Source organism: Canis lupus, chromosome 21 (genome assembly GCF_003254725.2).
Source record: "Canis lupus dingo isolate Sandy chromosome 21, ASM325472v2, whole genome shotgun sequence".
In the NCBI taxonomy this organism is placed as follows: domain Eukaryota; kingdom Metazoa; phylum Chordata; class Mammalia; order Carnivora; family Canidae; genus Canis; species Canis lupus.
Window position 1 is genome coordinate 33,290,597 of NC_064263.1, and position 16,261 is coordinate 33,306,857.

The window sequence follows — 16,261 nt, forward strand, 5'->3', positions numbered from 1 at the left end:
TAAAGCTACTTTTTTTTTTTTTTTTTTTTTTTTTTTTAAAGCTACTTTTTTACATAAGAATCCCTTTCTCTTAACATTTCAAGCCCCCCCCCCCCCAAAAAAAAAAAAAACATTTCAAGGCCCTTCAGTGAATGAAAGCAGCAATACTACCTCTGTAGGAAAATCTCTTCAGAGAAAGAGTATACATATTAGGCAGTAGCTTTCTCGAACTACCTCTGGCCTCAGGATTCTTTATAGATGCAAAGTGGCATTAGAGAAATAAAAATATCCAAGAAATCCAAATGAAGTTTGTGTTCTGGAATCCTAGGCATTTTTGGAGACTAGATGATCTTCTGACTGCCTCCACCCATGGCAGTCTGTGGATCCTTTCTCTGGGGCTCCACTATTACTTATACTATTATCATAAACTCACCCTCGCTACTTTCCTCTTTATGTCTATTTGTTTCTTCTGCTTCCATGTGATTGCCTACATACTTTCCTTTTCAACTTCTGTAGAGAAGGTCCAGCCGGCTAATCATCATTGTTCCTACTAGGCAAAGTTGTCTATGCTTTTTGTGCCACAGTGCTTCCTGGGCTGCACATGGCCACAGGCTGGCTGTCCTTGATCCAGATGCTCACTCTGGGTCTGGTCATTGGCCATCCATTACCCAAACAACAACCCAAAGCAGCAGTGCCTCTAAAAAGTTTTATAGTAAGTGCAAAGTAGTTGCAGATGCTTTCTGGGAGATATACAAATCAAAAATCTGAAACTTGCATAATTCAAGATTCTGTTTTGAATTATGTGTTTGTATAGAGGATGTGTGTTTAGGAGTTATATAATCATTGTAACCTATTCTTGCTTTAATGCTGCTCTTTATTTTCTCAGCAGTTATCTCTAATAGTTTGCTGATTGCTCCCTCGTAGCAGTTGTTCTCATTCTTTGAGAGTTTTTATCATACCTCACTCCTATTCTAAAATTATTGCTTCAAAAAAAAAAAATTGTTGCTTCAGGGCCACAATTTTAACTTGAGCATTAGCATCACCACTTAATAACACAGAGTAATAGTATTAGGGGTTATCAAGATTTTACATTTGTAATAATAGTAAATGATAAAATAACAGGAATCACTGAAATCATTGGTAGAAATTTGATACTTCTGAACATTGCTGAATAGCTGGTATTTCTGTTTACTCTCTGAAGTGGTATCACGAAGTGGCAGTAGTATAAACACAGTTTGCAATTCACCAAGCCCATCACCTTTGAAACTATGTGATTCTTGGCAAAATTTTCAAGTCTGTGAATTCATAAAATGAGAAATATTTCTTTGTACCACAGTATGTCAAATCTACCTAGTCAAGCTCTACTAAAATGCAAATGTAGTATAAATGTACTCAAGAGATGTAGGTCAGTGCCTTGGAGTCTGTCTCTTATTAGTGACTAACAATTAAGTTTTTAAATAACGGAATATTTTTAAAAAGAAACTGTGGCTACACTTGTAATAAACTAATATGGAATGGATCTTAACAAAAAATGAGTGAATTTAGCACTGGGCTGTATAATGTTATAATATACTATTATCATACAAGTCTGTATATTAAAATCAATAATTAATTTCTAAACCCAGAAACATAACTAGGAATTTAGTACTGCTAAAGCAAAATGTCATAAAAAGCCCTATTACTACAGATGTATAACCTTTTGATGTTGGTGCCAATAGACAAAGAAACAGAAGGAAGTTGAATAGGATTTTTATTGTAACTGTAGCTTTTTCTCCTTTGCCTTTTGTACCTCTCTTTTATAGGCTAGATCTCCACTATCCTAAATGGTAGCCACATGTGGCTATTGAGCACTTGAAATGTGGCCACTCAGAATTGGGATGTGCAGTGAGCATAAAATACATATAGGTTTTTGAAGACTTAGTATGAAAAAAAGAATGTAAGATATCTCAATAATTTCTCCTATTGATTACATGTTGAAATGATAATATTTTTAATATATTGGGATGCCTGGGGGCTCAGCAGTTTGAGCCTCTGCCTCTGGCTCAGGGCATGATCCCAGAATCACAGGATCGAGTCCCGCATTGGGGTCCCTGTGGGGAGCCTGCTTTTCCTTCTGCCTATGTCTCTTGCCTCTCTCTCTGTCTCTCGTGAATAAAATAAATCTTAAAAAATATTTGGGGGGGATATATTAGGTTAAATAAAAGAATTACTAAAATTAATTTCACCTGTTTCTTATTACTTTATAATGTGGCTACCAGTGTGGAGCTTGAACTCACAATTCTGAGATCAAGACCTGAGCTGAGATTGAGAGTAGGATGCTTAACCAACTGAGCCATGCAAGTGACCCTAGAACATTTTTTTTTTAAGATTTTATTTATTTATTCATGAGAGACACACACACAGAGAAAGAGAGAGAGAGAGAGAAGGAGGCAGAGACACAGGCAGAGAGAAGCAGTCTCCATGCAGGGAGCATGTGTGACTGAGCAAATTACTTGATGTCTCTGGATCTGAGATTTCTTATCTGCTCAATGAGAATAACAGTAATCTTGCCTTACCCATATCGTGAGGTTATGAAAACCAAATTAGATTTTCACTTGATTTATATTTTAGGTAATACAAAGACATAATTTGTAACTATGTAAGTATTATACAACATTATTCATGCTGTAAATGTTCTCTTAGAATACTTTTTTCCATGGTTGCCATTAGTTCATTTTAACTTCATTTGAAACTAATTTTATTTACATTGGAGATCAGAGTTCTTTGCTTGGTACTTTTATTCAGAACTCTTAATAGGCGGGGGCCCCTGGGTGGCTCAGTGGTTGAGTGCCTTTGGCTCAGATTGTGTTCCGGAGTCCTGAGATCAAGTCTCCCATCAGGCTCCCAGCAAGGAGCCTACTTCTCCCTCTACCTATGTCTCTGCCTCTCTCTGTCTCTCTCATAAATAAATACATAAAATCTTAAAAAAAAAAAAAAAGAACTCTAATAGTTGGAAAACACAGAAAGCCAGTCAAACCAGCTTAGGAAAAAAGAGATATATTGTAAGGATGCAGCAGAGTTTATAAGAAGCCAAGAACAGAAACTGCTGGACAGCCAGGCCTCACAGGAACCAGAATTGCAAGAAATCAGGACTGGAGGTTAATCTCACTCCTTTTTCTACCTCCTCCCCTCTTTTGTGCTTCTCCGCTCTCCTCTCTGCAGACAGCTTCCTCTTTGTCTTCATTGAATTTGCATATAGCTCATCACAGCTATGCTTTCTAAGGCTTACACCCACAGCCAACTCAAGATTTTCCTTTATTTCTTGGGTCAAATTCCAGAGAAGGAAAGTTTGTGGACTTTGCTTGATTTTTAAACTGAGCCACATAAGGCATAGATTACTGGCCAGCCCTATATATGCCATCTTATCAGGGTCTATGGTTGGTGAGGCAGATTCTTCCAGAACATGAGTTGGATGATTACCCTCAAACTTGTCTGTATATATAGGCAGTTTGAATGTGGATCGTATTTCATGTGTATTTTCTTTTTTTTTTTTTTTTTTTTTTAAGATTTTATTTATTTATTCATGACAGACACACAGAGAGAGAGAGGCAGAGACACAGGCAGAGGGAGAAGCAGGCTCCATGCAGGGAGTCCGATGTGGAACTTGATCCTGGGTCTCCAGGATCACACCCCGGGCTGAAGGCAGCACTAAACCACTGGGCCACTGGGGATGCCCTCATGTGTATTTTCTATATTTTTATCTAGCTATGTGGTCTTGAGCAAACAAACCTTGCTTTTCTAAGCCTCTTCATCTTTAAAACAAAGGTATTAAAAAAAAAAGTATTTGATCAGTGGTTATTAATCAGGGACAAACATGAGATTGAGCTACAGAGCTTTTTGAAAAATAACCCATGACTAGGGCACCTGTGTGTCTCAGTCAATTAAGCTTCCAAGTCTTGGTTTTGGCTCAGCTCATGATCTCAGGGTCATGGGATCTAGCCCTTCATTGGGCTCTACACTCAGTGGGGAGTCTGTTTCACTATCCTCTCTCCCTCTGTCCCTCCCCCTGTTCACACTTTCTCTCTTTCTCTCAAATAAATGAGTAAATCTTAAAACAAAAACCCATAACTAAGGTCAGTTTCCAGTGATTTGATCAGTAAGTCTGAGATCAAACCCATGATTTTTTCAAAAAATATTTTTAGTTTTTTTTTTAATTCAAAGAAACAATGAAAAGGCCCCAAATATCTTACTATATAGATAGCTACTGCATACTTTTTTTAAAAAGATAATCCTGTTTACTTTTAGAAAATCCATTTGTCGGGATCCCTGGGTGGCGCAGTGGTTTGGCGCCTGCCTTTGGCCCGGGGTGCGATCCTGGAGAACCGGGATCGAATCCCACGTCGGGCTCCCGGTGCATGGAGCCTGCTTCTCCCTCTGCCTGTGTCTCTGCCTCTGTCTCTCTCTCTCTGTGTGACTATCATAAATAAAAAAAATTAAAAAAAAAAAAAAAGAAAATCCATTTGTCTTCTCTTCAGTTTCTTTCATCAGTGTTTTGTAATTTTCAGAGCACAGGTCTTTCAAACTTGGTTAAGTTTATTCCTCGGTATTTTATTCTTTTTGATACAATTATAATGTACCTGTTTTCTTATTTCTCTTTCTGCTATTTCATTATTAGTGTACAGAAACACAATAAATTTCTGTGTATTAATTTTGTACCCTGCTACTTTATTGAATTCACTTATTCTGGTAGTTTTTTGGTGGAATATTTAGGGTTGTTTTTTTTTTAATTTTTTATTTACTTATGATAGTCACAGAGAAAGAGAGAGGCAGAGACACAGGCAGAGGGAGAAGCAGGCTCCATGCACCGGGAGCCCGACGTGGGACTCGATCCCAGGTCTCCAGGATCACGCCCTGGGCCAAAGGCAGGCGCCAAACCGTGGCGCCACCCAGAGATCCCTATTTAGGGTTTTTTATGTGTAGTATCATGTCATCTGCAAGTAGTAATAGTTTAACTTCTTCTAATAATTTTTTTTGTAAAGATTTTATTTATTTATTCATGAGAGACACAGAGAGAGACAGGCAGAGGGAGAAGCAGGCTCCATGCAGGGAGCGTGACATGGGACTCGATCCCAGGTCTCCAGGATCAGGCCCTGGGCCAAAGGCGGTGCTAAACCACTGAGCCACCTGGGCTGCCCAACTTCTAATATGGATGCCTTTTATTTCTTTGCTCATTTGACTGCTGTGGCTGTACCACTTTCTTACACTGTATACAGAAATAAACTCAAAATGGATTAAAGAGCTAAATGTGAGACCTGAAGCCATAAAACTCATAGAGGAACAAAGACAGTAATTTCTCTGATATTGCTACAATAACATTTTTTGTAGACATGTCTCCTAAGGCAAGGGAAACAAAAGCAAAAATAAATTGTTGGGACTATATTATTTTTTTTTTAAGATTTTATTTATTTATTCATGATAGTCACAGAGAGAGAGAGAGAGGCAGAGACACAGGCAGAGGGAGAAGCAGGCTCCATGCACCGGGAGCCCGATGTGGGATTCGATCCCGGGTTTCCAGGATCGCGCCCTGGGCCAAAGGCAGGCGCCAAACCGCTGCGCCACCCAGGGATCCCTGTTGGGACTATATTAATATAAAAAGCTTTTGCACAGCAAAGAAAACCATCAATGAAGCAAAACAACATACTGAATAGGAGAAGATATTTGTAAATGATATATCTAATAAGGGGTTAATATCCAAAATACTTAAAAAGCTTACACAACTCAACACCAGAAAAACAAATATTTGGATTAAAATAAGAAGAAGGCCTGAAAATACTAATTTGAAAAGATAGATGCACTCCTATTTTTATTACAGCATTATATACAATAGCCAAGATATGAAAGCAGCCCAAGTGTCTATTGATAGATGAATAAATAAATTGTGGTATATATATAATGGAATATTTTGTAGCCATAAGAAAATGAGATCTTGCCATTTGTGACAACTTGAATAGACCTGAGGTGGGGGGGTATGACAAGTCAAATAAGTCAGAGAAAGACACCATATGGTTTCACTTATATGTGGAATCTAAAAAACAAAACAAATAAATTAATAAAAAAACAGAATCAGATTTATAAATGCAGAGAACAAACTGATGATTGTCAGAGGAGAAAGGGCGTAGGGGGATGGATAAGATAGGTGAAGGGGAGGGGGAGATATAAGCTTCCAATTATGGAATAAATTCATTGAGGGAATAAAAGGCACACAGCACAGGGAATATAGTCAGTGGTACTGTAATAGTATCACAGAGTGACAGGTGGAGGCTACACTATGGTGAGAGGTAGCATAACACACAGAGATGTTGACTCACCATGCTATATACCTAAAACTAATATAACATTGTGCATCAGTTATACTCATGTAAAAAAATTAGATTAAAAAAACTTATCTAATTGTACACGTTAAAAAAATCCAAATGGTATAGACAGGTAAAAATAAAAAGTGAAGGACCACTACCCAGTAATAATTATTGTTAGAATATCTGTGGAGGTTTTTTGTTCATTTGGTTTTTTTGTTTGTTTGTTTGTTTAAGTAGGCCCCTGCCCAATGTGAGACTCAAACTCATGATCCTGAGAGATCAAGAGTTGCATGCTCTATGACTGAGCCAGCCAGGTGCCCCTTTGTTTTTTAAATATCCTGGCAATTCTGATATGTCCCATGGTTCCTTAAAGGTCACTCTGTTGCCAGACTTCTTTGATTAATTCCTCTCTTGAAAGAGAACATACATTTGGGGCACCTGGGTGGCTCAGTTGGTTAAGCATCTGCCTTCAGCTCAGGTCATGATCCCAAGGCCCTGGGAGGGTTCCCTGCTTAGCGGGGAGTCTGCGTCTCTCTCTCTCTCTCTCTCTCAAATAAAATCTTTTATTTTATTTTATTTGTTTATTTATTCATTCATTAATTTATTTATTCATTCATTCATTCATTCATTCATTCATTCATTCATGAAAGACACAGAGGAGAGAGAGAGAGACAGAGACACAGGCAGGGGAGAAGCAGGCTCCATGCAGGGAGCCCGATGTGGGACTTGATCCCGGGACTCCAGGATCACACCCTGGGCCAAAGGCAGGCACCAAACCACTGAGCCACCCAGGAATTCTCAAATAAAATCTTTTTAAAAAAGGAAAGAAAGAGAACATACTTTTAAGAATTCCTCAAAAAAATAAAAAAATAAAAATGCCTAAAGTTGCTTTCATTTTATCTGTCCCCAAGAGTATAAATTATTTACATCCTAATGTACAAGTTTACACACGTCAGATAACAAAAGTTCTATCTGTCGTGTGCATCAGACTTTTACAGCAAATGGAATTTTAAGTACTGAACTAGGCAGTAAAATATCCAGTTTCCCTCAACCCTGCCAGGTCTTTCACTCTGCAACTACAGAAGCTTTGCCAGTTAGTTACTGCTGAGCTGCTGCACCCTGAAGTCTGGTGGGTTAATAGCATGAGCTGTAGAGCTCATCTGCTTCAAGTCCTACTTCCCAGCCTTTGACCTTGGGCAAACTATATTACTTAACTACCCTGAGCCTTATTTTTCTTATTTACAAATCATAGGAAATGTTCAATTCATTGGATAGTCATGGAGAACCAATAACAGCACTTGCAAAGCACCTACCACAAAGCATCATATAAGTGCACCTTCTCCGTAAATGGTGTTAACCTCTTTATTATTGAAGTAACTTTGGGATTCAATCTTAGGCTTAGCCCTTATTTACCAGTGGGATTTGCACCTTCTCAGAACCCTAGAATGTTAAAGCTAGAAGGGACTTAGCATTATCATCTTGTATGATGGTTTTCAAACGCTGATTTTTGGGGGCAGGTGGTCCTAGGGTTTCTTTGAGTTCCCTGGGGACTAGCAGAGCTCTGAGCCACCCACACCTGCCTGAGCCAGCAGAAGCAGGAATGCTTTTATCTGTTTTGCACAGTAGAATGCTGTGTAAGATTTCATCTGGGAAAAGAATTTAACTCCTTAAAAAAAGCTGTAAGAAGAAAAAATCATCACTGATTTAATATAATATGTTCTTTATACTGACAAGCAAACAAGCCCACTGACTTGCACAAGGTCACGCAGTGAATTTACGGCAGAGCTAAGGTTCTCCCTTAATTCCCAGAACATACATTAAGCAAAATAGTAATGAAGTCATTTTCTGTAGATGGTTTTAGAAGCTGATTGGTATTTCACTGATTAGCGTCTCTTTTGCCCTTGAGACATTTCCTTTGTGATAGTATACAGGTTTTTCTTTTGACAAAGACTAGTATGTCCTATACTGAAATAACTGATACAGCCCTGAGATACCTGTTATAGCTTTAGCCTGTTCATTTAGCTTTTAAAATTTGGATTCTGAAAAAAAAAATAAATAAATAAAATAAAATAAAATTTGGATTCTGTCCATCCTCATCCTTAAAATATCTGCAGAATAATCTGCTGCTTTCTATTCCATGGTCATTGGCCCAGGCTAGGTTTTACCACTTCTTCCTTCCATATTCATTATTACACAGACTTCTTTTAGTGTCCTTGCCTCTTTTCTTTTTTCTTTCACTGTTTCACACCATTACCAGAGTTCTCTCTCTCTCTCTTTTTTTTTTTTTTTTAAGATTTTATTTATTCATGACAGACACACAGAGAGAGGCAGAGACATAGGCAGAGGGAGAAGTAGGCTCCCTATGGGGAGCCTGATTGTGGGACTCAATCCAGGACCAGGACCTGAGTTGAAGACAGACGCTCAACCACTGAGCCACCAGGTGCTCCCAGAGTTCTCTTTCTAAAATAAAGAGCTCCGGATGCCTGGTTGGCTCAGCGGTTGAGCATCTGCCTTCTGCTCAGAGTGTGATCCTAGAGTCCTGGGATCGAGTCCCACATCAGGCTCCCTGCATGGAGCCTGCTTCTCCTTTTGCCTATGTCTCTGTCTCTCTCTTTCTGTGTTTCTCATGAATAAAAAAATAAAATCTTTAAAAAAATAAAATACAGAGCTGATCTTGGTCAGTCCCTTTAAAAATGTTGGGGCGCTGGAAGATCATGTGACTCTTGATCTCTGAGTTGTGAGTTCAAGACCCACATTGGGTGTAGAAATTACTTAAATAAATAAATAAACTTAAAGAAAAAGGTTAATGCCTCGCTTTGCTTTCGTTGTCTAGGTTTACTCTTCAGAATGGCATCTAAAGCTCTTCCCAAATGTGGTCCTCAGCTTCTCTTTCTTCTTGTTATTCACTCTTGTCGTATTGACATAATACTCTTACATTAAATTTCCAGTTCTCCCAGGCACACTCCCATACTTTTCATCATACTCTTCCTTCTGTCTGGACTGCTCACCTCACTCCTCATTTTCAGCCTCAAATTTCACTTCCAAACAAGTCACCCTAACCTGCAGCTCTGTTCATCCCAGGGCCCGCAGAGTAGAAAGTCATTTTTCTATTTTTATGGTATCTTAATTTCTAAAATAGGTGATCATCTTTAAAAGCTTCCAAAATCAGGACAGTTGTTTGAAGTTTTATGGTGTTGAGTCCCAGAAAAATGATTCTACTGAATATGAGTACAGACTAGGATCATATGGGTCATAATGTCTCCCACAGGTGACCCCAAGGACATAAACCTTTCTTTTTCATTGCTTTGAAATGCTTTTGACAAAGAAAATGTTCTTTATATTGTTTTTAGAACAGATGTCATGGATATTATATATATATATATATATATCCATATCCTTCCCTTAAGCATGTCATGAAATACTTGCATATAATGGCAATGCTACTGCTACTTGGGTTGATTTTTCTAGAATGAGAATAGATATCTGGGAGCTCTAGCTATGCCCCCTTGTGGATCTCCTTTTGACTTCAGCTATGGAACAGAAATAACCTAATTAGCTCAACATGACAGAATCTTTGTAAAATGATAACCTGAATCTGGAAACCCATATTACGGTTTTATCTTTTTTATGATAATGGTGATTTCTGAAAACAGTAATTTCATCTACTTTATTTCTGTATGAATAATTTAAATAACTTTCTGTTTCATCTAGATTGTCTTACAAGGACATGCAACAAGAGTAACTGCTAAGTCCCAGCAGAGTGGAGAAAAGGCATTTCGATGTGAATATGATGGATGTGGAAAATTATATACAACAGCTCATCATCTTAAGGTATATATAAAGGAAATGCTGTATTTAGTTAATGACAATACCTAGGATATTAAATGCCAAAATAATGCCAGTGCCATTATTTTTCCTCACTTATCAAGATATAGACACACACACTTATATATGGGCCACGCAAAACCCTATGCAGATTTTAGAAACTGTCAATTCTTTGAGAGCTTGGACTATGTGTTCTTCATCTCTGTCTTCCTAATGTCTGCCATACTTCCTGGCAGATGGTAGGTACTCTATATATTTGAATATATTTTTTTGTCAGATGTGAAATTTATAAAGTTTTATGAGAGATGTGTGTGTAATCATTCTGTTAATAGTGATCTGGTGAAATCTAGCAGAAGTTGGTGTTAATTTGCCCTTTCTTTCAAATATACAGCCAAGTATTTTGATTGCAGCTAAACACAACATTCCACGGCACAGTAGCTAACACTTATACTGAATAACTTACAGAGGGTCAGGAGGTGGGCATTTAGCATGTTTGGAGTAGCAGCCCTAGAGCCCACCCCCATTACTTACTGGTATGTAACCTTGACATGTTACTTGGTGTCTTAGTGTCTCATTTTCCTTATGATAAAAGCACCTCCCTCACAGAGTGGTTGTGAGAAATGATTAAGGAAGTTATACGCTGGTTTTTGACTGCATGAGAGGTTGTTCAGAGGTCAACTGTAATTCAGCAGAGGGAAAAAAATAGGTCTCTCTTGAGACCATCTACATGAGGAATGCCTACAGGAAATAGAATCATGCCTGCATTTTAATGACAGGTCCATGAGAGATCACACACGGGAGACCGGCCCTATCAGTGTGAGCATCTAGGCTGTGGGAAAGCATTTGCAACAGGTAAAGATATGACTTTTCTTTATTCCATGGTTCCATTTAGGGAGCAAGCAGAGACTGGCCAGGGGCAGGAACTGACCCCTTGCCTTGGTCTGAATTAGTGGATGCACAATGACCAGTTTTTCAGTCTCTCCCTTAACTTTCTCTTGTCCTGCTTGCTCTATTCTCTCTCTCTGTTCTCTCTCTTTCCATTTTTCTCCTCAGGCCTATTTCTGCCTACTATGTTTGGTGTTTCACTCCACATTCTACTTTCTTTTAGCAGAAAAGTAAAAGCTGAGCATTAGAAGCTGACACAGAATTTAATGTTAGGATAGACTTGGGGGAACCATGAGCAACTGGCACTTTGCAGGGCTTGGGGCTTTCCTGGGTTATATCCAGCAGGGCCAGGACTGGTACCAGGCCTCCTGACTTCCACCCTATTCCTCATTTAATGTCTCAATTCTACTTCAGGCTTTTGGAGTATGAGTTGTGAACATCTAGTAAGATTGGGGCACTTTAAAAAAGGAAACACATATAACCTCTTCTAGACAGAGATGAACTATTGAATTTCCAACATGACAGTCCTTAGCTGTCATACTCTTGTACATTATTAATAGTTGTTTTGTTGCGTTTGCCTAGTATTATATCCGTGGTGTTTACTGTATTTTTCAGTAGTTTAATCTAAACTACTAAACAGTGCATACGTAGAGGGGTCTCATGTCATTAAATTCCTTTTAAATTTTTCTTAAAGGTTATGGACTAAAAAGTCATGTCAGAACTCATACAGGAGAAAAGCCATACCGATGTTCAGAAGATAATTGTACTAAGTCTTTCAAAACTTCAGGAGATCTACAGAAACATATCAGAACTCATACAGGTACTAGTGTGAACAAATACCGTATCTAGGCCAGGATTGATTGAAAGCCAGGAATTTTGTTTTGTTTTGTTTTTTAATTTTATTTATCAGCATGCGTGTGTGCTCATGAGGGGGGAGGTGGCAGAGGGAGAGGGCAAAGGACGGACTCCTCGATAAGCCATGAGTGCAGAGACCCATGTGGAGCTTGATCCCAGGACCCTGAGATCATGACCGAAACCGAAGTCAGCAACTTAACTCTGAGTCACCCAGGCACCCTGAATTTAGGAATTCTTAACCTGCAGGGAAAGGACTTGGGGAAGGAGTCTCTGGAATTTTCAGAGTTAGCTTCAAGGGTTTCTCTTAAACTCTTAAAATTCCGTGCACCTTACCATTTGTGCATGTGTATACTCCTTTCCAGAATGAGGGCCCATAATCTGATTAGATTCTCAAAGGAGTGGCGGAGCACCTGGGTGGCTTAGTTGGTTAAGTATCTGACTCTTTTTTTTTTTAAAGATTTTATTTATTTATTCATGATAGACATAGAGAGAGAGAGAGGTAGAGACACAGGCAGAGGGAGAAGCAGGCTCCATGCCGGGAGCCCGACAGTGGGACTCGATCCTGGGACTCCAGGATCGCACCCTGTGCCGAAGGCAGGCGCTAAACCACTGAGCCACCCAGGGATCCCCAAGTATCTGACTCTTGATTTCAGCTCAGGGTTATGGGATAGAGCCCCAAGTCAAGCTCCATGGTCAGCATGGAGTCTGCTTGAGATTCTCTCTCTCCCTCTGCCCTTCCTCCTGCTCATGCTCTCCTCTCTCTCTCTCTCTCTCTCTCTCTCTCTCAAAATAAATAATTAAAATCTTAAAAAAGAATAAAAAAGGATTTTCAAAGGGGTCCATGTCCCAGAAAGATGAACAATAGTCATAGATTACCAGCCCTCTCAGCTTGTAGGTGTTATTCAATTCCTTCTCAGTTAAGCATTTCTTCTTCTGTATTAGCTGCTACTAAAGAAAATGTACTCCTAAAAAAAAAAAAAAAAAAGAAATGTACTCCTAAGAGCCCCACAGAAAGGCTTCTTACTTCTTCACAATCTTCTCTCATCCCCTTTAGATTTTCTTCTCTTATTTTCCTAAAGGGTACTTTGTTTTTATCTCACCTCCACTCCCTTTCTTGTACTTGATTATTTGTAGAATCAGAATACCAATTATAAAGGTAATTATTTGCTTTGGATGAGAGTTGGAAGAATTTCAGAAACTGTTGATAAAAGATGCTGTAATAACCTGTTGACTAAGCTTATCTATAGCTTAATAATTTAGTTTGAAATTTTACTACAAATGTTTTGTTTTATTTTATTTTATTTTATTTAAAGATTTTATTTATTCATGAGAGACACAGAGAGAGAGGCAGAGACACAGGCAGAGGGAGAAGCAGGCTCCATGCAGGGAGCCCAATATGGGACCTGATCCCAGGACTCCAGGATCACACCCTGAGCCGAAGGCAGGCGCTAAACCCCTGAGCCACCCAGGGATCCCCTACAAATGTTTTATTTTTATTTTTTTTTAAAGATTTTATTTATTTATTCATGAGAGACAGAGAGAGAGAGAGAGAGAGAGAGAGAGAGAGAGGGGCAAAGACACAGGCAGAGGGAGAAGCAGGCTTCATGCAGGGAGCCTCATGTGGGACTCCCATCCTGGGTCTGTCTGCAGGATCAGACCCTACTGAAGGTGGCGCTAAACCACTGAGCCACCTGGGCTGCCCCCCTACTAATGTTTTAAACATAGTATAACTTTATCCCCAGATACTTTTTTTTTTGTTTAAGATTTTATTTATTTGAGAGAGAGGAGCATGAGAAGGGAGAGATTCAGAGGGAGAAGCAGACTCCCCCCTGAGTGGGGAGTCCGATGTGGAGGTCAATGCAGAGCTCCATCCTGGGACTCCAGGATAATGACCTGATCTGAAGGCTGACACTTAACTGACTGAACCACCCACCCAGGTGCCCCAATCCCCAGATACTTCTAAGTATTCTGAAATAGTTTAGCAAATTTCCACTGAGGACTTATCCATCAAAGTTTAGCTTTTAGTTCAAATATGATCCCACATAGGCTTTGCTTTACAATGTTTAGGAACAAAGACTTAATCTCTGCTTCTATTTCATCCATGTACTTATTTTTATCCATTGTTCTCAGGGGCAAATGTTTCCAAATTCCTGCAAATTCTATTTGGATTTGCTATATAATGCCAATCTGTTACATAAAAGTTACATAAAAACATAATCTAGTTCCATTAATACTTGGTCAAAACATTCGAATTGGAATCTCTTTGTCGTATTCATTTAGCAAACCACATATTCATGCATCAATTATTAAATCATGAATATTTTCATTGGTAAAAATGTTGGATTGAGTAAGGGGGCTTCAGGAGTGTTTGTTACAAACACAAGTGATTTCAGAGCTAGGGTAGTCTGTATGACACCATGGGGATTGTTAGAATGCTGGATTCCTTATCACAGCATGTTAGAGCTGGGAAAACGTTAAGGGCATCAGGATTCAGAGAGGAGAAGGGACTTAGCTAAGACAACCTGTTTTCCTTAGGTTAACACATTGAAAAAAAAACCTTTCTCTAAAGGATCAGAGGTTCATGCCTTTTTTTAAATTTATTCATTTTTTTATAATAAATTTATTTTTTATTGGTGTTCAATTTGCCAACATACAGAATAACACCCAGTGCTCATCCCGTCAAGTGCCCCCCTCAGTGCCCGTCATCCATTCACCCCCACCTCCCGCCCTCCTCCCCTTCCACCACCCCTAGTTTGTTTCCCAGAATTAGGAGTCTTTTTAATTTATTCATGAGAGACACAGCGGGAGAGAGAGGCAGAGACACACAGGCAGAGGGTGAAGCAGGCTCCCCAATGGGGAGGGCAATGCAGGAATCTATCCCAGGACCTGGGTTCATACCTTGAGCTGAAGGCATACGCTGGACTACTGAGCCACCCAGGCATCCCAGTTCCTGCTTCTTTATAAATGATTTCATACTTGAGGGAAGAAATATTTTGGAATGGTTTTTACCAGCAAGCAGAGCATAATTTTACTTAACCAAAAGAAAAATAACAAACTTTTATATCTATTTATTTACACACGTACAGAGATTTTTTTTTTTAACCACAAAAGTTGCTTGCTTAATTTGAGCTCAGTCTGAAAAGTACATATGGGAATCAAAACCAAAGGCTACATTTTCTGCCTGACAGTTAAAAGCTAAAGGCCCTTTGGCAGGCGAGAATTCTACCACTGAACCACCCATGCACTAAAGGCCCTTTGGGTTCTGAGTTTGTGTAAAGCAAGTATGAAGAAAAAAGAAAATAAAAAAAAAAAAAAGAAAAAGAAAATAACTGGCAGAACAGACTTTTTCCTAAGCTTAGATTATGAGAATAGTAATATATTCAGCAAGTATATGTAATATGTGTTATGTGCTAGACGCCAGATTTTTTAAAAAACAAAAGTTTTTTCAAGGTATTACAGAATAAATAAAGTTAGGAGATAAGCTTTTGTGGGGATTCTAGGGTTGTGCAAATATAATTTTTTTCCAGTTTATCAAATTTTTTATTTTTATTTTTTTATTCAAATGTAATTCTTGACTTTTTCTTTTGTATTTCTTTATGATTTTTTTTCTCTGCTTTTCTCAGATCATTTTTTAATATGCCCACCTGAATGACTCCATCTTGGAAAGTCATGCAGTCAGTGATGAGTTTTGAACAATATTCAACTTTCCCTACAGAAATTTATTTCTAAAAAAAAAAAAAAAAGAAATTTATTTTTTTATTAATTCATTCACTCATTCATTCATTCATTCATTCATGAGAGACACAGAGAGAGAGAGAGGCAGAGACACAGGCAGAGGGAGGATCCCGAACTCCAGGATCACTTCCAGGCTGCAGGCAGGTGCTAATCCGCTGAGCCACCCTGGCTGCCCTCCCTACAGAAATTTAAATTTGGAGTAGAAGATGCTACTTACAGGGGAGAAAAAGGAAAAAAAAACCCTGAAAGGGAAGCCCAGTACAGGAAACCTAGAGTCTTGAGCATGCTCGTAGGCAGAATTGGAGGATAAGACATTTCGCTTTTCTGTGTATTTTTATACCATTTAACTTACTTCTTTTTGTAATTGCAGGAGAAAGGCCCTTTAAATGTCCCTTTGAAGGCTGTGGTCGGTCTTTTACAACATCAAATATCAGAAAAGTGCATATTAGGACACACACAGGAGAAAGACCTTATTACTGCACAGAACCAGGATGTGGGCGGGCATTTGCCAGTGCAACCAATTATAAAAATCACGTGAGAATACACACAGGTAACAGTCTCTGATTTCTTTGTCTTCTGTCTTTCTTCTATAAACCATTTTCCAGTAACTCCTTCCCTCCTCCTTCTACCACCTGGCATAGTGGAGG

At 38.8% G+C, this 16,261-nt stretch overlaps 1 protein-coding gene across 5 annotated transcripts in view; it reads left to right on the plus strand.

The window, feature by feature from the left end:
* ZNF143 (zinc finger protein 143) overlaps positions 1-16,261 on the plus strand; it is a 59,531-nt gene that overhangs the window by 21,850 nt on the left and 21,420 nt on the right. For all 5 annotated transcript variants that reach the window (XM_025459446.3, XM_035704213.2, XM_025459444.3 and 2 more), the window contains 4 exons: positions 10,026-10,145; positions 10,916-10,991; positions 11,719-11,844; positions 15,985-16,164. In XM_025459446.3, coding sequence (XP_025315231.1) covers positions 10,026-10,145; positions 10,916-10,991; positions 11,719-11,844; positions 15,985-16,164 — 502 coding nt within the window. The remainder of the gene's footprint in view (positions 1-10,025; positions 10,146-10,915; positions 10,992-11,718; positions 11,845-15,984; positions 16,165-16,261) is intronic.